The 22,589-nt window shown below is 36.8% G+C and overlaps 1 protein-coding gene across 27 annotated transcripts in view; it reads right to left on the reverse strand.

Annotated features, from left to right (window-relative positions):
• Positions 1 to 22,589, reverse strand: part of PBRM1 (polybromo 1) — a 107,566-nt gene that overhangs the window by 50,095 nt on the left and 34,882 nt on the right. For 15 of the 27 annotated variants that reach the window (XM_082414431.1, XM_082414413.1, XM_082414412.1 and 12 more), the window contains 7 exons: positions 18,485 to 18,698; positions 16,150 to 16,291; positions 15,532 to 15,629; positions 13,380 to 13,424; positions 9,129 to 9,405; positions 6,737 to 6,842; positions 3,088 to 3,730 (listed from right to left, as the gene is read on the reverse strand). In XM_082414431.1, coding sequence (XP_082270557.1) covers positions 3,088 to 3,730; positions 6,737 to 6,842; positions 9,129 to 9,405; positions 13,380 to 13,424; positions 15,532 to 15,629; positions 16,150 to 16,291; positions 18,485 to 18,698 — 1,525 coding nt within the window. The remainder of the gene's footprint in view (positions 1 to 3,087; positions 3,731 to 6,736; positions 6,843 to 9,128; positions 9,406 to 13,379; positions 13,425 to 15,531; positions 15,630 to 16,149; positions 16,292 to 18,484; positions 18,699 to 22,589) is intronic. The other 12 variants (XM_082414414.1, XM_082414429.1, XM_082414428.1 and 9 more) reach the window with 1 other exon arrangement.

Below are 22,589 nucleotides of genomic sequence, written 5' to 3' on the forward strand. Positions count from 1 at the left end.
CTGACATCTTCATGAAGTTTAGGGAGTGATTCATTGCAGGGATGGGCTACGGGATATTGCAGAATTCTCCCTGCTCAGAAGAGTGTCATTTTCATTCTCCTTAGCAATCAGCTGTTTTGTCACTTTCATATTGACTCCATCAGTACATCGGTATAACCCGAGGGTGTGATTAAGTACGCCTCAACTTGAAATTCAATTGCTGTTACTCGTATTTATACTTGTATTGCTCTTAAGTTGTTTTCATAGCACTTTTCATATGTTTCTGCATTTGAACCTTGCAATAAACCTGTGCGGTGGGCTGCACGGGTCTAATAGCCTAGTTTTACAGTCGAGGAAGCTGAACGCATTAAGTTCTTGGCCTAAGCCCTCGGAGCTGGTAAGTGGCTTTGCGTATTAGAACCCAGATATTCTTGCTCTAAATCTAGTGCTCGCTCTATGTGTTTATGTACATATTCACAAATACTCCTTTATTCAACAAATAAAAAGTATGTGCAAAACACACACCAAAAAAAAAAAGAATACCAGAGTCTGAAAAATTATCCACAAAGGTAACCAGAGACAAAGACTTATTAGCAGCAGTCATGGAGGCATTCTGGTCAGGCTAGTGTGGATGGTGTAGCAAGCCCAGTCAGCTGTTTGCTGATACGGATCACTAGAGCATCAAAACTTGAACGAAGCCTCCAGAATGCTTCTCACCAGCAAAGGTGAACTGGCAATCTAAAACACTGCCAATAACAACCTAAATGGATATTTCAAGAAAGATTCTAAAATCTTTTCAGGTTATAGAAATGCTAACACTTGTAGGAAAGCAATAAAAATAAAACTGGCCAAGGGAAATAAAACTCCTACGACACTATTTTGATGCCTATTTTCTGAACAGAGACTTCCGAAGACTGTTCGCTTGAAATTAATTTTACAAGAGCTTACAATTTTAAGTATAAAATTAAAACTGAAAACACACTTTTGATAATCCACATTACACTGAAAGGGCAGATTCATAATTCCATCATGTGCTCAGAACAGTGTGTAATTTATAAAACTTACAAATTGTTTAGTTCTGGGTTTTTCCATTTAATATTTTCAGCCCTTGGTTGACCTCGAGTAACTGAAACTGCAGAAAGTGAAACGGTGGATAAAAAGGGGAATACTGTAAAGTCACCTTGGACGCTACCTCCTAGGCCTCAAAAGCAAAAACTAACCCTGTCAACAATGGGAGAAGCAAAAGAGCTCATTTCCTAGAGATACAAATCTGCTTAATTCTTAAAATAATCATGTCATCTATACAAGAAACAAAGTTGCTAGTCATCTATATAAGAAACAAAGTTGCTAATAATCTAAGAGACAAGTCTATTTTGGAAGAAGCACAGAACTAATCCCAAGATATACTGGGGGTAAGGTAGGGGGGCAGGGAGGAGAGGAGTAACTTTAGACCTAAGGACTATTTAAGTAAACTGTGAATAAGAATGGAACTCTAAGCTCCATGAGAGCAGGGTTTGTCTGTTTTGTCCACTGGTGTATACCAAGTATCCAGAACATTCTCTTAACTGGTAGTCACTCAATAAACATTTGTTGAATAAATGAAAACTAACGAATAAATGAATGCAGATTTTGACTACAATATGTCCCCCCATATTTCTCTTTATTTCTATCTGCACTGTTGAAGAATAAGGACCATTTACTAAATGTGTCACTCAAGGGCCTCTCCAATCTGACCCCAACTCCACGTGTCTCTTGAACACACCATATTCATTTCCTAACCCTATGCCTTTACTCATACCACTTACCTTATCTGAATCCCACCCATTTTCCCAGTCTTCTCTGACGTCTCATGCGTTTTTAGAACTCTTAACGCAGTTCCTTTACTCCACCATCTTTTACTAAATATCAAGTTGTTAAACGTTATCTCATGCCTGGAATTATTTTTCCCTAAGCATAGGCGCTACCCCAACTGTCAGACTTGAAGCTCTTAGAGCACACAGCTCAAGTCTTATCATCCCTGGCTGCGCTCCATGACTGGCATCTTGGTGACTGGCTCAGCAGTGGCTCTCTATAGTGGGGAACAAGATAAGCCAAGCCACTTACTAGTTGTGACTTTGCAATGTATTTCCCTCTGTCATGTACATCTTCGTATACAAATTAGGAAGATTATCACCTACCTAGAATGGCTATTATAAGAGTTAGAGATTATGTACATAAAGTACTTAGCGTGGTGCTTTACAAAGGGCAGGCCCTCAACAGGAACATCAAACATTACTTTTAATTTTTCTTTCAAGATCCAGAGCAAACCCAGGCTTCACAGATTCCCCAGCTGGAATCACCCCATGCCCAGTGACTAAAGGTCTAGCTCTCAGCATGATAGACTATAAGCTCCAGGAAGGCAGGGTTTGTATTTTTAACTTTTTATATACCCCCCAAGTGACCCCAAGAGCATATAGAAGACACACTGTAATTGCTGAACTGAACCTGTTTTCACAGCTGAGTATATACTATTGTTGTGTGGCAAATATACAGCACAGATCAAAATTAGAAGGGAATTTAAGTTTGATGGAAATTTAAATTTGATTTCTTCTTCTTTTAGAACATTTAATGTCTACAGACTGAACTTAAAAGTGACGAATCTGAGATTAAAAAGAAGCCCTTTTAGATATCTGAAATGACAATCAAATTTAAATCAGTCTAACCTCAGATCAGTATCTTAGAGCTATTTTAATTTATTTAAAGCATGCTTGCATTCAACTCAAACTTTAAAAGAAAATCATATTACTATTTCTAATTGAAAGCATTTTATCCATTAAAAATACATGTTGTATGAAAGGCTATATTTTAAAAGTTTATGTTTTTCAACAGATCTTCAATTTTGTCTCATTCCTTCCCCTCATTGGCCCTACTGTAGACAATTTAGTAGTGTGCCTTCTCTCCTCCACAGACTATACTTGCTCTCTATAAGTTTTGGCTAATTAAAATTCAAAATAGCACCCCATCAACTGTAATCATGTACCTATGCTGAAATAGCAAATCAAAGCAAAATTCTTCTGTTTTACACTAAATGTCACACCTTCTCAAAAAGAAATGGTTTTGAAAACATACCGATTCATCCTTCTTGCCCTCTCCAATACTTCAAACATATGCTCTTGAAATAAATCGAGCCGCCGGTAGCGATTATTTTCAACATTCTTCCTAATTATGTCAAAAGTAAGAGGAGGTTTGTTTGGAAAGCTGGGATCCACAGCAGGAATTTCTGCTAGGGAATCACTGTAGCATCTTCCTTCATCATCCTGATGACTCATGACTGACACAAAAAGATTATGGATAAGCTCCTGAATCAGCAAGGTTACATTTGGGACATGAGAGTCCTCATCTCCTTCTAGGTCTCTCCGAGTTTCAAGCAGGACTTTGTGTAGGACAAGGGCATCTTTGTAGATCAAAGACTCTGGTTCATTGTATGTACAGGCATTGTTAAACATCATGACAAAGTCCTCAACCATGGAGTCTATATCTTGGTATTTGTTGGCCATCATGTGACTTCGAATTTTTTCCATGTCCATGGGTTTTTTAATGGTCAAATAGTAGTCAGGCAGCTCGGATCTGGAGGGAAGCCTCAGAAATATGGCACTGAGGCGGCGACCCCTCTTATCAGTATAGTTCTTTACAGCTTCATAGACTTCATTTAGTTTCTGCTGCATTGGAGTCATATATTTTGATTTTTTAGGAGAAATACCGCTCTTCCTACCTAAAGAAAGATTTATGTTAAATAAAATATATGAACCTAAATTTGTAAAAAGTTGGTAGCATAACCACAAGGAAGGGACTATTCCAAGTGATATATAAAACACAGTAATTAGTATGTTTCTAGTGAAACATACCCTATCAACAAAGAAAGAACTAGAAAAACTGTTTTCAGTACTTATATTTTTGGTGGGAGAGTAAGTGCTACTATGTTGAGATAGTTGTGAATAAGGTAGAATAAAGGAAATGAGTAGCTATGTGACACTCTAACTCCATCTCCTATGGTATCCTTGAGAACTGAGATTTTCAACAAGGGAGAAAAAGAGATCAAGGTGTTAAAACAGAGGACACTGAATAAAAACCTTGTAGCCTTGAATCTCAACTGGGAGTATCAGTATGAACTTAAGATGTATTTTCTCTTTAAATATAAAATACACACACACAAAATTTCTTAGCTCTGTCCACTGAAAATTCGAGAAACAGTGACCAACCCAGTTGCAGTATACCCCTATATAATTTTGACTATATAAAGACTACAGCTCTGGAATACTGATTTCAAATACTAATGTTAGTAGCTCTTTGGCAAATGGCTAATTCCTAGTCTATACAAGATGAGCCTGGTATATCTTGAAACACTAGACAGTAAAGAATCTACCAACAACTTCTTACCATGGTCAGGTCAAAAGACCATAGCAGCCAGTCTGGGACAACGTAAGTATCAACAAGAACCATAATTGCAATGGGTTATAAAACTCAGCAATATGTTTAAATCTAGTAGTTCTTAATGATAAATAAAAACAAACAAACAAACAATGGGATAGATGTTGCAGGACTTTAGTAAACCAATGCATTATTTTCTTTGTACTTCATTATTTTGAAAACTGGTAAATAAAAGGGGAAAAAAAATCTAGCTTTTATCCTTTCAAAAACCAAACAATATACACAAACAAACAAAAAAACCATACCACTGGGTAACCAAACACTGGATAAGGCAAAGTTTATTTATATAGAAGTATTCCAGTTAGTAAATGAGCAAGGAATGATAAAATTAAATTATCACTATCTAACAGCTCTTCAATGAATTAAGCATCAATAGCTATTAACATAATTTAAAGAAACAACCAGATATTACGTGCCACCTGATGGAAGACACTATATCACCTCTGAAGTCAGTTTCTGTGTCAAAGGGAGGGGAGAATCAAATTTAAATCTAAATCTGATCGACTACCAATTTATAGGAACTAAAAAGGACAAAAGAACACGTGAAACTACAGCAAAGGGACACAATGAGCAAAACCTAGACTGTGGGAAACTATAGTACAAACCCAATTTCTTCAACAAACTGCAAGGGAAAAAAGAGAGATGGAGGGGAATTTATAGATTAAAAGAACTATCAATCAAATGCAACGTGTGGACCTTATTTGCCAAGTTGAAACTGAATCTAATCAAGCCTTTAAAGTTAACTTCCATTTATGAGAAATAGGGAAATAAAGGAAAAAGTTAACTGACATCACAAGGAAGTGAACTGACTAATCCAGAAATTTGGACTGCACATGAAAGTGACCAGGTTTCTAGAGTTAATGGCATGAAGGATAAAAAAAGGAGGGGGACTGCTCTAAACTATGAGTTTAAGGACAAAATAATCAAATGTAATATACAGAACTTAATTAGATCCTGATTTGAAGAAACTGACTATAAATATACATTTGTGAGACAATCAGTAAAATTTGAAAATTTGTCAGGTATTAGATGAAACCAAGAAACTCCTAATTTTGTTAGGTGTGACAATGACTTCATGGTTATTTAAGAAAATACCTGCGTATTTTAGAGATGCATAATGAACTATGTAGAAATAAAACGACATGATTGGATTTGGCTTAAAATAATTCAGAACAAAGAAAAAAGAAGGAAAAAACGGAAGATAGGAAATAAGTATGGCAGAATCTTGATAAATGCTGAGTAACAGGTATAGACAGGGATTCATTGTACTATTCTTTATACTTACATATGTTTTGAATTTTTCATAAAATTGAGAAATGAAAAAATTAACATTGCATGTTAAAATTTCCTTTCCCTGAACTTTAAAAAAAAAATGTATTTATATATATTTAGATAGTTACTGTTAAAGTATCTATCTGTCATTAGTTTCCTAACTCAACTTGTATAATGAATTCTAGTTTTAAAAGGCATTATATCCCTGTAAGTTAGAAGGTTTTCATTTCTGCAAACCTTCTGTATGCTTTTACAACTCCATGAAGAGATAAATGAATGGCTTAACAAAAAGGAATGATCACTTAGCAATAAATCATACCCAAAGCTACTGTAAATTCAGTTTACAGTCATTTCATATAAAAAATCAGGGTCTGTTTGTTTTTTCCCTTTTCAGCAAATATGACTCTAAAGAATATTTGACAACACCACTGTCATTTGCTTGGTATTTATTTTACTTATATATTTTAAATAAGGCAGAAACCTCTTCTGTAGCCCAATGGTACTAATTGTTTTTGCTCTCTCTCTTCTCTCTCACAGTTTTCAACCAAACAACCATCCACAGACTACACTCAAAAGACAGCCAAGTTAACTTACAGTACAGTGGCTAGACATCTCTAACCTATCAAATTCTGTCTAGGAGGAACTACTGGGACTCATTTTTAATTCTAGTAATCAGCAAACAAACATACAAAAAAAAAAAAAAAAGAAAGAAAATAAAATCTGCCACTATATGCTTCCAGGCATCACATGTAGAAAAAATATCTATTCTTACTATTTAACATTTACAAAATGTCCACTGCATTCAAGAAAGCAAAACCTTTGACATTATATTCTTCTATTCCTCACGTGCTTTTATGTTTACTTAAAATACAGAAGACAGTGCTTGAGAGGAATTAAGAAACTCCATGCTGGAGTGCAAGTTCAATTATATTCACCAATTAATTAAATGTTATTTCAGTAAATCAGCAATCTATCCTTGATGGACTAAACTGAACAATGAAGTGTGAGGCTGCCTTACTCAGTTTGAGTTTGGGAGAAGCCATGTCATCATCATCAGGCAGTGGGCCCAGCTCTTTCCTTTTATCCTTGAGTAACTTCTCCAGGATGTGCGCATCATTGTACACCTATATTTAATTACAAATATAATTAAAATTATTTTTCTAAGAAGCTTTCTACTGAAGTATAATATACATCCATAAAGAAGTTTTAAAAACATAAGTTAGGATAGTTGAGAACTATAGAAATAAAGCCTGAGATCACTACAGAGCAACAAAATCACATCTCCGTGGGGTGGGCCTCAGCCTCAACTGGTTTGTTGTTTAAAGTCTTCCAGGTGACTCTAATGTGCACCCAATGCAGGCTAAAGTTTGAGAACTACTGTACCAGAATCATTGCAAGTTTTTGCAGAAGTTCTGAAATATATTTACATGTGTTGTTTCTTCATAAATCTCTCTTGCACTGGACCCTCAAGGTAGCAGACTTAGCTCAATGGAAATTAAAAATTAAAAACATCTGATAGTTGGAGAGAAACATCTCAAACATTATTAAAAGGGATTTAACACCAGTGTGCGTTCACAGCCTGGAATCTGATCTGTGAAAAGCAACAATCCTTGCTGAGGCTCTCTCTCTATGAAGACTGGGCCGAAGGTGGTAACACAGAGCCAAGGACAAGGTTACGCACCCAACTGTTTTGCCCCCACAGCTGCCTCCTCCCACTCCCCCTACAAAGGCTCTCCTCCCTGACTGCCCCCAGAGCAGAGGGGCTGAGGGAATAACTGACCTCTCTTCTTTGGCAACCTCTCTTAAGGGTGGCTTTTTTCTTTACCAGTGGCAGACAAGTGGCACATTGGCCAATGACACTGAAGACAGTGTAAACCCCTATGACAGAGAGAACCATTTCTTTGATCACAAGCACCCTCAGTGCCTACTTTATTTTATATTGAAATGTAATAGTATAAGAAAGGAAATAAACAATTTGAAAATGTACTTTTATTTCTGGGAGATTTAAAGTAGATAAAGAAACTCAGAAAAGATCTATGTACCCCCAATACATGTTCACTGCAGCATTATTTACAATAGCCAAGATAAGGAAACAATCTAAGCATCCATCAATGGATGAATGGATAAAGAAAATGTCACACGCACACAGGAATATTATTCAGCCATAAAAAAAATGAAATCTTGCCATTTGCGACAACGTGGATGAATCTTGAGGGCATTATGCTAAGTGAAATAAGTTAAGATGGAGGAAGACAAATACTGTATGATCTCACTTATATGGAATTTAAAAACACCCCCCCCAACCAAAAAAAACCCAAGCTCATAGATACGGAGAACAGATTGGTGGCTGCCTGAGGTGGGGCTGGGGGAAGGGCAAAATGAATGAAGGAGGTCAAAAGGTACAAGCTTCCAGTTATAAAATAAATAAGTCATGGGGATGTAATATATGGTGACTATAGTTAATAATACTGTATTGCATATTTGAAACTTGCTAAGAGAACAGATCGCAAAAGTTCTTATCACAAGAAAAAAAATTTGTAACTACATATGGTGATGGATGTTAACTAGACTTACTGCAGTGATCATTTTGCAATATATATAAATATCAAATCTCTATGTTGTTCACTTGAAACATGTCACTTATATCTCAATTAAAAAAATTAAGTAAAGGACATGAAATAGAAAAAAAATATGAAAGGAAGAATGTATCTTAGCTTTACTGACAAAGAACTGAAAATCAAGATGCTTCATAACAAAATCAATTATTCAAAGGTGCATTACTGGGAATATCCTAATATTTATATAATTATACAATTTTCTGGACTATCCTTAGAGAAGTATGGCTACTGAGGATAGTAATAATAATGATGATGAAAGATTTTATTGTCCTTGGCTTTCATTTGAGTGTTTGAATACCAGGCACTGTGCTACATGCTCTGTAAATATTGTCTCATTTAAATCCTATAATAACCCTGATGCAAGTACTGCTATTATCTCCACTTTACAGATGAGGCTCAGAAAAGATAAGTTACTTACACAGGGATTGGCAGAGCAGGATTCAAATCCAGGATGCCAGATTACACTTGACGCTCTGAATCCATGGATATGGAACCCATGGGATTCGCAGGGTCGACTGTACTATGCCATTTTATATAAGAGACTTGAGCATCTGTGGATTTTGGTATCCGCAGGGGTCCTGGAACCAACTCCCCACTCCCGATACTGAGGGACAACTGTACAGAGTACAAACTTTTAACCTCTACAGTGTCCTGCCTCCCATTTTAAATAATTAAGAAAAGACAAAATATTAAGCTAGTCACTGAGAAGAGCAACCTAAGTTAGGCCTCTAGACCTGGTCTCTCAAGATCAAAAGAAAATGTACCTACTCCAGGATTCCCACACGTCCTCACCTGGGAGCCCTCCTCGTTGTAGTGCCTGGCATTCCGGAACATCAGCTTCATGTCTTCTATCATTCCCTCTTCCCCTGCATATTTGTCATTGCGGATGTTATGTTCAATTATTTTCAAGTCCATTGGCTCCAAGATGATTTTATAATAATCAGGATAGTCCTTTTTGGATGGTTTAACCATAAATAGATCACAAAGTCTTCTGCCTGAACCTGGCTCACGAGCTTCAAGAACAACATTGAACAAGATTTTCATTCGCTGCTTTCTAATGTTCTTTTTACTGTTGAGGGGCGAGGGAGAAAAGGGGGAAAATGAGAACAGGTTCAGTTTTCTTGATATAAGGATGAACACGAAATAAAACAAATTAATCTTGTGGGCAGGTGCTTCATAATGATTATAATGTATTGATTATGTATGGCACAAACACAGTAAACATGCTGGAAGCTATAAGCAAATATTAGGAAATTTTTCAGAATAGTTAAAACATAGTGACTCTGGCAGGAGCACCCCCCAAGAACACCAGACAAACGTGTTTAGAATATTTATGAAATGCAATGCTTGAAAACAGATCTTGTCTAATGCCAAAGAAAATGAAATGCTGTTATTAATGGAAATATATTTTTTAAGAACAGAGCAAAAGTGGAATAAAACTGCTGATTCCCTACTAACAGTTCTCCCTTAAACAAACAAACACAAAGAGAAGTGTCCCATCTCCTATGACAACCACTCCTGAACACCTGCATTTCCTGAGGGGATGATGTGAGAGGAAGAACTCTCTCAGTCCAGGACTTTAGCAAGTGAATAATAAAAGGGGAATGCAGGACAAAGCTCCAACATCACAGAGCTCCACATCTGAGCAAAGATTAGAACACAGATGACTTTAGCCTACAAGAAGCCTCTAAAGAAAAATTTCAGAACCTGAATTTGATATCACAGAATTTGGTAACTGGTCTAATAACTGAAATTTACTGCTTTAGGACGTATAACCCTTAGAGTATCCTTTCTCCATTTGTATCATTCACTTCAAGAGAGTGATATGTAACTGGTTTCCATCCTCAAAGGCAAGCAAAACTTTTGTCATTAGGGTCAAACAATCTTCTCTGAACTCATCCAGTTTTGTTATTTTATTTACATTTTTCCAGATCCTTACATTGCCTTTGAGACCGAGACCCACAGGCCCATTACTTTTAATCTGACTGCCAGAAATAACTCAGAGCTAAACTTCATATTCTTTTATAACTGTATTAGCTTGGGTGGCTGGTATATTTACTTTATCCTTTTCCAATATGATGTTGAACCTTATTATATCCACACTTTTGAAAGTAACTTTGAAAGACAGCTACCATATTTCCCTATGTGATACTTTCTGGTTACTGTTTTCAATGTCACTTTGATTTTTAGATTCTTGTTTGAACATCCCCTCTTCCTCCCTCAGACTAGTAACTATAAACAGTTTGTTCACTCTTCCCTATTTTGGGAAAGGTGCATAAAATTAAATCCCACACCTTGTAACTGGCATACTCATTCTTTTTTAATCAGCACCTGTGAAGATACTTCGATAAAATACATCTTACGGGGGTTCAAAACCAAGGTTGTTTATCATTATGCACTTAAGGGTGCCATACTTAAGGGGATGTCAATTCAGGTCACAGACACATAATAAATATACAGTTTTAGAAGTTTACAGGAGATGGGCCATAATTGGTTCTGCGCTAACAAAATCAGTATATTACAGCAATTTTCCAATAAATGAAAGTCAAGAGAAATGGGTGCTTTTCCTAATTTGCACGAAGATTATGAGCTAGTAGGGGCTTCGCTCTGAATCCCTGATTTTCCAGGACCACCACCTAACCCCTAAACCCAGCCTAAAACACTGAAACCAATGTCACTTTTTGCTTCTCTTAGTTTATCACCAACTCCTAGAGGACCTCCATAGCGCTTCTAGATCTGATCTTTCCTTTTAATTTTTCATGCCATGGTGTTAGTCCTAACCTTCATAGTTTGTGGCTGACCACTTTCTCAAATGTCCTTATCATTATCCTTCCTATGAAGCTATTATTTATTATGTATGTATTTGTGTTTGGATATACACACCAGATCCTATTTATAGTTACAGCTAACATTTCTACCACATGCCAGGGACTGTGCTAAGCACTATCATTTAATCTTCAAACTCTGAGAACCAGGTACAATTATTATCCCAACTTTGCAGCTATAAAAACAGAGGCTTGGAGACTCAAGTCAATACCTAAGGCCATAAAGTGACTAATCAGAACTGAGACTTGAATCAGCTGATAATCACCAGACTACTTTTATCATGCAAGTGGATGATAAAAAGTTAGCTCTGGGGGCTTCCCTGGTGGCGCAGTGGTTGAGAATCTGCCTGCCAATGCAGGGGACACGGGTTCGGGCCCTGGTCTGGGAAGATCCCGCATGCCGTGGAGCAGCTAGGCTCGTGAGCCACAGTTGCTGAGCCTGCGCGTCTGGAGCCTGTCCTCCGCAACAAGAGAGGACACGATAATGAGAGGCCCGTGCACTGCGATGAAGAGTGGCCCCCACTTGCCGCAGCTAGAGAAAGCCCTCGCACAGAAACGAAGACCCAACACAGCCATAAATAAATAAATAAATAAATTAAAAAAAAAAAAAAAAAAGTTAGCTCTTACCAAGGGCCTCTCTAATCAAAGTCAACCCTGCTCACAGGCTTCAAAGTCTCCCAGCATTTAACTCCCTGGCCCTAGACCTTCAGTGGTGCCTACTGTGAAGCTAACTAAACCCAAAGGTTCCTTCTTTTACAAGGCTTTCTATATTTCATCTGCAAGTCTTCAAGGACTTTTTTACTCACCTTTTTAAGGAGTTTCCCAGACTAGTAACATCTGACTAAAAACAAAATGAAATCTACCATGTCTTAATGCCAGCAGGAAATACTGCCAGAAAATAATCAGAGTGAGTACATTTAGTGAGTACTCACTGCATCCAGGCCCAGTTCCATGGGCTTTAAACATATTAAGCGATCAGGTCTTCACAGCAATCCTATGCAGGTAATGTCATCAACTCCTTTTTCAGATGAGGAAATTGAGATGAGGCTCAGAACACAGCTGATAAGAACAACTGGGATTTGAACTTGGGCAGTAAGGCTCTAGCGCTCGGGGTTATAACACTACTCCACGATGCCCCACATTTCTATTTCTTCTACTACTACCCAGAACCAGTGCCATATACTATGAATGATATAAAAGAAATACAATCCATGGTCTTTTCCTTAAGTTTACTATCTAACTAAGAAAACTTTTCTTAAGGAAAATATTAGGAAGAAGATAATAATACAGTAATTTTGTAGAGTGGACTACATACGGTAGCAACATAAAGATAACTTTAGAACATCTAACTTTTAAGAAAAAGCATGATAGGGAAATCACATTTCCTAAAGCTATTTGGGCAATCACACAACACTTCCATACAATTATACAACTGTGTACCTTAAACAATTATTTTACTACAGTGATCACACATAAGTTCATTTGTTTTTAACCTGCCTCTTTTCCTGGCCAATAAATTCCTGGAAGGTAGAGGTGATGACTAAACGTTCTCCTTTATGACCTGTGAGCAGAGTCTGGTGTTCTGCAAACAACTGACACTCCATGAATGCCAGATGGCAAAGGTGAAAATAAAAGCACCACACAATGATTACTAGGACCATAACATGGCAACTTATGGGCTGTTTTTAAAAATCGTAAGTAACATGCAAAAGAATGGATGCTTTTAAAGAAATAAAACATGGACAAGATCAGAGACTGAAGAATGTATTTATGCTCAAGAAGCACTAACCCAATGCATAGGTGCCAACATAGACTGACATCACTTGGATTGTCAACACTGATTATGATCCCTCCACCATCCCCCACTCTGTAAAAGACAATCAGCACCCGCCAGCCCTTGGACACTGGCAACGGTACCATATTCTCAGCCTCTCTACCTCTGCTGCAGAAGCACAGCCACAATGACTGCTGTGGGGGCTTACTGCCCCTGGCAAAGCTGGCAACAAATTACAGCTCCTGAATATATCTAGGCTAATTCTCATTTTACTAACTATACTTCTAAACTATACTGCTTTCTTTACTCATAAAATAAACTGGCATCCAAATAAAAAACATTATTCACATGCTTAAGGCTGCACTTTTCACCTAATCACTACTGACCATGCCATAAAAGTTACACTTTAAAAAATATGTTTATGCATAAAAAAGGACTGCACACCTGGATAGCCTCCTGAGACCCAACATCTCACTGTCAAGAGTGTTCCTGGGAAAGCAGAAACAAACATTACATGTGAAGAGAAACAAAACAAGCAACATTGGAGGTCATGTACAAACCAAATATGGTTGAGAAAAAAGAGGATTATTCAATCCAAAGGATAAAAGGTTTTAAGAATACTTGGAACATTTCAACATGGAAGATAGCAGGTGGATTTTTGGGTAGAGGGTTTGGGGAGAAGAATGCATTCCCAGAATGAAGAGAACATACCCGCAGTAATTTTTCTCACAATCTTTGATACGAAAAAAATAAGGCAAAGACAGAATCATACACAATACTTAGGAGTCAAGTCAAGTGGTACTTGAAAACTTGGCCCTGACTTCTCTGGATAAGCTTAACTTAACCTACTAGGCTGTCATGTTTGCCTGAATTCTGGAGAAGTCTGTTTCTTATTACCAAAACCTCTTAACATAACTACCTTCTAAAAGGCTGGTTATGTTATTTCCTTTGTCACAGTCCAAAGTATAGGACTTGCTTCTGTCAACCTCTTAATGTGTGCTTATGCCTGTATTTCAAACCCAGATATGTTATTTTACTGCTTTAGCTATGGTTTATATTTGTTCTTCTCTTACTTGTATTTTTCACTTCATTAAACAAAACACTTCCTAAGAAACCTGTGCACAAAAAGACTTTTTGTCTAAAGTGGGATTTTATTATTTCAAGAACACAATGCTTTTCTTTTTATGGGAGGTTTTAGAATAATAACTTTCATTTAACCTATTTGGGTTGTCCCACAAAGTACAAGCCACAGATATTTTTTTAAGGCTCTGGCCTGGGCTAATGCGTCCTTGGAACTGTTTTCTGAACACTCAACTAGTTTAAGATCTCTCTTTTCATTCAGTGTTGGCACTAACTGTACCATCACTTTTGCCTCCATTACCTTCTTTTGCCTGAGAAGTTTTTATCTTTGATTGGTGACTGATCTGGAAAACACAGGTGATGCTGTAGTAGTTATATAATTACACTCAAAGATGTTCTTGATTTGATGCCTCTGATCTGGTTTCCCATTTTTCCTCCGTTGTCCCTGGTATAACAAGGAATTAAGAACTTGGAAGGATGAAATTCATAGGCCAGTAATGGAGGAGACTCACATCTCAGGGCACACCAATCAATTTAGTTACCTTGGCATAGCATAGCAAAGTTATTTTCAAAGTTAAAAAAAATTTCCCAAATGCTATTTATAGGGAAAAACAAGACAGCTTGTTTTTTCTAAACCACTTTTTAAAATCCTCAGGTCTCAGTGGATCTACTAATACATGAACAGAACTGTATTAATAGTTACTAATGATTTCTTCACTCAATTATGAATCTGTCAAGCCCTGCTATTAGTGATGGAGCTTATTCCTTGTTTAAGGTATCCTCCCTGCTGTTACAAAGATGGTGAGACAGTTAAGGCTGAGGAAGAATACGGTGTTCCACAAAGATCAGGCCAGAGAAACTCCACGTGGAAGGCGCAGACAAAAGAGATGGTCTTGCATGATTCTTTACAGGAGTCCAGCTTCAGAATCTCACAGTAAGGCCCCCCTCCATAAAACCCGTGAGAAAAAGGAAGGGTTAGGGAAGTTGACAGAAAGGTTAGAAAGAAAAGAAAACCAAATATCTAGCTTAACCTTTTATGAACTACAAGAAGTTATGACTTGGTATTTTACAATCTGACATCCTTAAAATGGCAAATAAAGATCAGATTAACAAGGAAAAACAAACAGGTAAGAATAATGACTTACTTCACTACAGTGGTAGTACTGATTTTTTTTTTTTGTAATTCACCATGTAGAAATTACCTAAATTAGATTTAAGGAGCATTCTTAAATGCCACATTAGAACAAAATAACCTGTACAGCAAAAAGAATAACATGTTTTGCCAAGCTACATAAGTAGTTATTTTTATCTATGTTATCTAAAGCCAATATGGTACCAAAAAAAAAGCACTAATCATACAATTTACAAATGAATTTTTAAATGTTATAAAATAGTTAAAGCTTATAAGATAATTCATACTTGACAGCTTAAAGAAACTGTACTTTTCTGCACTTAAATCTAAAACAAAATAAAAAGAAACTGAGAAGATGTCTCCAGCTATAAGAAGAGTATCTACCTTTTTCTTTTGGCACTACCAGTATCAGAGGTTGCTGAAGAAATCATGCTGTCTCCATCCTCAATGTCATCTCTCCTGGCAAGCTCCTTCTTCTTTGCCTAAAACAGAGCAGACCCTGGGAGTCAAGCTCACTCTGCCGAACACTTCTAGAATATATAAATATTAAAAGACCCATGGCCTCAGATGCGCTCCAAGGTGTGCCCTCAGAAAGGATTCAATAAACTCATGGACACTGTACAATGATTAATTAGCCTTAAGATGTCCCTTCTCCTAGGACCAACCCTACCTTAACAGAAACAGAGTATAGAACCAAAGAAATAAAATCTAAATGACAGAGTATCATCTGTGATTAGAGGGAAACTTCCTGACATCCCTAAAATTACTCCCCAGGGACAAATCCCTGCTTCTTCCACTCACAAAGCTAAACCAGTCTAAACTATTATGTCTACTCTACATGGTCCTGAAAACTCTTAAAAAAATATTCAGCAGTACTTGTGGCTGAAATGAATGACGTGATATTGCTGGAGGAAAATCATGTATCTTAAAAGAACACACTCAAAATGTGTAAAATTATTTCAATTATACATACAACAACTTAGCAAAACCAAGAAATCATACCTGCATGACTTGCTGCAGTTTTAGAACTCGCTTGTAGATGGCTGAGTTGGGAACATTATAGCGTTTGGCATTTTCAAACATTAAATTCAGATCACACTCCAAATGATCTAAAGTTTCATATTCTTGATTCTTTAGCTTTGTTCTGTGAAAGACAAACACATGGCTAGAATCTTCCATTATGAAAATTATGAAACACACTTCCTGAAAGTCCAGTGCAAAAATCCTGACAAGCACTACAAGGTATCTTTACCAGTGATACTGATTAGAGGCCTAGAAGTGACAATTTCAAAATATAGAGTGAAGAGGCAAAAGCACCATTATATTTAGACAATATGACAATTTAACTGAAAATCCAAAAGAATAAAACACTCTAAGAAGTAATAACAGAACCTAGTAAGGTGGTCAATTATAAAGCAAACATATTAGCAAAAATCCTAAGAGAAAAATCCTGTTAGTGGCTAACATGCAAACCCTAAGAAGAGATAAAAATCAGGGAGGTTTTAAGCTACCTTAATGAAGAATCATGGTGATCTACACATTTTAGAAAATAAAGAGGCCATTCCACTTGATGAGGGCTAAAGAAAAGAGAAAGTACTGGCAACTCCATGAAGGAGCGTTTAGAATAATACACATTTAACCTCCAGGCGAGTTGCATATGGGCAATGAAGAGCGGTCCTTTTTGTTTTTTGGCTGCGCTGCGCAGCTTGCGGGATCTTAGCTCCCCAACCAGGGATTGAACCCGGCCCCAGCAGTGAAAGCGCTGAGTCCTAACCACTGGACCGCCGAGGAATTCCCTGAAGAGCAGTCTTAAGATAATAAATGAGAGGCAGATATGTCAGAGTCCCTTCACTACTCCTCCTCCAATACAAACATTTGTAATTAATTACGATGGCTTAATATTGAGGTTTTTACTTACCCTAAGTCTTAAGAATTCCGATAGCTGTCTCAGACACTAAGGCTATTACTAACACCAACTCTCATAAAGTCCCTATACAAAGTAAGGCTTATGTTAGAAAAGTCGAACTTGGAAGAAGGTTGCAGGCAGGTGACTGGGCTGGCTGCGTATTTGCCTTCTTTTGAACTAATCTACTTAATTAGACTGAATTTTAAAAGACTGAGGGAGAAAAGAAACTAAGGACAAAAATCAATCAATTAAAAAGGAACCTCTTAACGATCTACAAGACTGTCACCATCTTTTCCAAGGCAAAGAGTACAAAAAACAATTTCTAGTCCATTTTCTTAATGAAAGGCAGCCTTAATTTCCATGTTATTGTTCATTTTTATTTTATTTTTTGGCCATGTCACACGGCATGTGGGATCCTTAGTTCCCCGACCAGGGATCGAACCCGGGCCCCTGCAATGGAAGTGCCAACTCTTAATCACTAGACCGCCAGCGAAGTCCCTCCATGTTATTTTTAAGAAGGCCAAATAACTAATTTTCTATAACCTACTCGCGTACAAAACCTCCAAAGTTTGGATTAAATAAAAACACCATAAAACTTTACTGATCAAATAAGGAAAACAGACGTTACAAATGCAAAACCACAAAACATACGTTAGGCCACCTTATTCCTAGAATCCAGCAAGTACAAGGATTTTAATTCCTACTGTATGGAAAGTTAGTTAACTGCCATGAAAACATCATTTAAACACCAGCTTACTCTGACCTTGCCCATTTAATTTTACTTGCGTCTTGCCTCTATCTGGGTATACTACAAAACCTAACCCACATTGTAAGAGTCACAAAACAACATGTTTTATAACATTATTTATTTCCTACTATTGTTAATGATATTGTGATGGTTCAAGTATTTTGTCTGGCTGAATTCCCAATGATCATTTTAAGATTTTCTAAACAGAAAAGGGAAACCACGATGAACCATCTCTCAGGTATTGTTTCAGCTAATGAGTTCTCTAAGAGCTGACTGCTTATTCTGGAGGTTTAACTACAGATACAAAATTTAAATGCAGATAAACTGTTGTGATTAAAATATTGATAAAAGGTGTAAGAAGAGAAATTCTTGCACAGTTATAAGAAAACAAACAGTTAAATTCTGAGCTGCATGACTTTTTATAATTCATAATCTGACACAAAAATGCCTAGCTGGAACATCTTTTATTTGCCTCTTGACTCTACTGCGGTACAAAGAACATCATTTGTAGTTAATCAAATTTATTTCTCACTTTTATATAGGAGTGATATTTAAGCACACTTTAGACATGTGAAAAACATTTTTACCTTTATTATCTTTATCAATTTTAGAAAGGAAGATACATGTGCAGGCTCAATCACAAGAAAATAGATTTATACTGAGTAATGTAGAAGATATCTTACCTGATCTGTTGTAGTGATATGGGCATTTTAATTTGCTGATAATAATCAGGGTATTTTTTCTTTGAAGGCAAATGGAAAAAAGGTTCAGCTATTAGCTGCCCTTGGTTATTCCGACAGCTCCTAACAGTGTCGTAAAGCTGATAAAAAGGATTTGAAACATCCATAAATGAAGTAATGCTCTCTGCTTCCGACTCTCCTTCTTCATAACGTGCAGCTACAAAGACATAAAAGATATTTAAAAGGGACAGCAGAAACTAACACAACACTGTAAAGCAATTATACTCCAATAAAGATGTTAAAAAAAATATTTATAAGGGGAAGAAACAAACATTTTTTTAAGCTCGTTTAACAACCTTCCAGATTATGCTATATATGTTTGAGAATACTTGTTTTAAAAGAATAGTCTCTAGGCTTCATAAAGATGCTGTTAGTAATGCTTAGTAAAATTGTATGTTTACTCAGAGAAATGTTACACAGAAATAGAATAGAATGTTACATAGTAAAAGTTATACCATCTTTAAAAGGTTACAAAATAGTTTCTCTGCCATCTTCTGAGACTCTTTGCTTATGTGTGCTTGGACAAGAAAAGGAGCAAGTAGCCATTCTCAGATCTCAGAACTAAAGTGACAGCATGTAGCTTAGGATAGTATAAATGTAGACGGGGCTGATACTGACAGATCTGATTTAGCTTTAAGTCTCTTTGACTTTGCCCCACTGACCTATAGCATCCCTTAGGAATGATGTTTTCCTTTACTGAGAAAATTTTTAGGTAGAAGCTAATCATAAAAACACCAAAACAAAACATGTAATCACTTCTATAGAAATACAAAATATATTGCTGATTTCTCTGAACTCTTAAACAGTATATAATGACCTGATTTAAATTTTTTCTTAATGGATCAGGATAACCAAAATCACTATGTGCTCCCAGGTAAGTATGATAATCACTTATTAAGCACTTAGTTATTTATTAAGAGCTTGATAAGCACCACCCTCAGGTAATCCTAACATCACCACACAGAACAGGTATTGTCATTTCTTTTCCAAATGAGAAAACTGGGCATGAGGAGCTGATGACTCGGCCAAAGTCAGCTAGCCTGTAAAGCAGTTGAGAAGGGATTTGGATTTAGTCATGCAGCTAGAAGGAAAGACAGAATCTGAAACTACGAAGTCTTTTCTGACTCCATTACCTCGAATCTTTTCATAAAGCTCTTGCACATCTTTTATTGAATTTAAACCTAGGTATATGTTTTATTGCTACTGTAAACTGTATCTTTTTAAAAAATTACATTTTCTTTTTATGGCTGATTCCGGAAATGAAGGAGATTTTTTTTTCTTTTTTTTTTTTTTTTGGCTGTGCTGGGTCTTCGTTGCTGTGTGCAGGCTTTTCTCTAGTAGCGGCGAGCTGGAGCTACTCTTCATTGCGATGTGCGGGCTTCTCATTGCAGTGGCTTCTCTTGTGGAGCACAGCTCTAGGCACGCAGGCTTCAGTTGCAGCACGTGGGCTCAGTAGCTGTGGCACGCGGGCCCTGGAGCACATGGGCTTCAGTAGTTGTGGCGTGCAGGCTCAGTAATTGTGGCGTGTGGGCTCTAGAGCACGCGGGCTAGGTAGTTGTGGCGCACGGGCTCAGTAGTTGTGGTGCACAGGCTTAGTTGCCCTGCAGCATGTGGGATCTTCCTGGACCAGGGATTGAACCCGTGTCCCCTACATTGGGAAGCGGATTCTTAACCACTGGATCACCAGGGAAGTCCGAAGTAGATTTCTGTATAATAATCTTACATTAGCATTTTATTATTCTTATTAATTCTAATAATTTATCTGTAGCTTTTTAACTAGAAAACTCAAAAAATAATCTATCAACTGCAATCCTTATAAATCCTTCTTTTCTGATCCTTATAACTTCACTGTTATCAGTGTATGCTGGCTAGTACTTTGACCAAGAGGTAACAACATTCTTAACTTTGTTTCTTATGGTAGGGGGAATGCTACAAATACTTCTCCAATGAAAATGGAGATGCCCTTTATCAAGTTAGGAAAGATCCCCTTCTATTCCTAGTTTGCTAAGCTTTTATCATGAATGGGAACTGAAGCATTAATCAAATGCATTTGCTAAGCCAATAGTATGGTTTTGCTCCTTTAATCTACCAATGTAGTGAATAATACTTTTTTCTAATGTTGAACTAACCTAGTATTCCTGGAATAAACCCAATTGTGTTATCATGTATTATCTTTCATATATACTGCTAGATACAGTGTGTTTATATTTTGTTTAGTTTTGGTTTTATATCAGATTCAAAGAATGAATTGGGGAGCTCTTTTTTATTCACTGCTGAGGTTTATGTGTAATTCTGTTCCTTGAATGTTTGACCTGGTGTTTTCTATGCAGGAATGTTTGTAATTAGTAATTTAATTTCTTTAATGGTGATATAACTAATCAGCCTTTTTATTCTTGAATCAGTTTTTAGGCATTTATCATTTTCTAGGAATTTATCCATTTCATCTAAATTTTCAAATTTATTTGCATTATGCTGTTCTTACATTCTTTTGTTTTCTCTGTATGCTCCCCCTTTCCCCTAATATTTTTTATTTGTGCCTTCTGTTTCTTTCTTGATAATCTCACTACAGATTTACCTATTTTATTAACCTCTATAACAGAAAAACTTTGACTTTATTTGTTTTCCATTATAGATTTCCTTTCTAATGAATTAACTTCTGCTCTTTATATTCTTTTTTCTAACATCTCTGCTCTTATTATTATTTACTTACGTTGGATGCTTATTAGTTCACTGACTTTCAGCTGCTTTTCTTTCTAAACAGAAGCAGTCAGACCTATAAATTTTCTTCTGAAGTATCACTGTAACTGCACCCCCACTGTTTTGGTATGTATTATTTTCATTATTGTTATTGTTCAGTTTCAAGTAATTAAACTTCTATTATAATTACTCCTTTTAAAAATTTTATCTTTGGGACTTCCCTGGTGGTCCAGTCAATAAGACTCTGTGCTTCCAATGCAGGGGCCCGGGTTCGACCCCTGGTCGGGGAACTAGCATGCATGCATGCCACAACTAAGAGCCTGCATCCCACAACTAAAAGCCTGCATGCTGTAGCAAAAATCCGTGTGCTGCAACTAAGACCCAGAGCAGCCAAAATAAATAAATAAATATTTTAAAAAATTAATATCTTTTCATTATTAGTTGCTATCATAGCTGCACTGTGCTCAGAAACATGATCTGTATAATACCCGATCTTTCAAATTTGTTGAAATTTGTTTCATGGCTTAAGTACATGGTCAATTTTTGTAATATTCCATGTGAACCAGGGAAGAACATGTATTCTCTAATTGTAGAATACTTGTCTGTTATAATCATCTTGTTGTGGTAGGCTGAATGATAGGTTCCCACATACAACCATGTCCTAATCCACAGAACCTGTGAATATTACCTTATATGGCAAAAGAAACTTTGCAGATATGACTGAGAGGAATTTTGAGTGTGGGAGATTATCCTAGATTAATCTCTGGGCACTAAACATAATCACAAGGGTCTTTATGAAAGGCAGGCAAGAAGGCCAAAGGAGGAAGGAGACGGGGTGACAGATGCAGACTGGAGTGCTGTGTTCTAAATGGAGAGGAAGGGGCCATGGAATACAGGTAGCTCTAGAAACTGGAAAAGGCAGGGAAGTGTATTATCCCCTAAAGCCTCCAGAAGGAACACCAGCCTGCCAACAACCTGATTTTAGACTTCTGATATCCAGAACTGAAGAGAATAAATTTGTGTGGTTTTAAGCCAGTTAAGTTTGTGGTAATTTGTTTTGTTTTAGCAGAAATAGGGAACAAATACACTTGTGAGGAAGTGTATTCATGTCTTCTCTGTCTTCACTGTTTTGGCTGTTTATCTAGCAATTGAGAGAAGCAGGCTTCCACTCTAAGGGCAATGTTTTCACTTTGTCCAAGAAGTTCCATTTGTTTGTTTCATGTATTTTGAGCCCTTTTATAAATTATCTTTCTCATGCGATAAACCTTTTATCATTATAAGGTGAATCCATTTTATCTTTGGAAATGCATTGTTTGAAAGTCCATTTTAAGAGAAGTCAATGTAACTACCC

The sequence above is a fragment of the Balaenoptera physalus genome (assembly GCF_965194825.1).
Source record: "Balaenoptera physalus genome assembly, chromosome: 11".
Classification (NCBI taxonomy): Eukaryota; Metazoa; Chordata; class Mammalia; order Artiodactyla; family Balaenopteridae; genus Balaenoptera; species Balaenoptera physalus.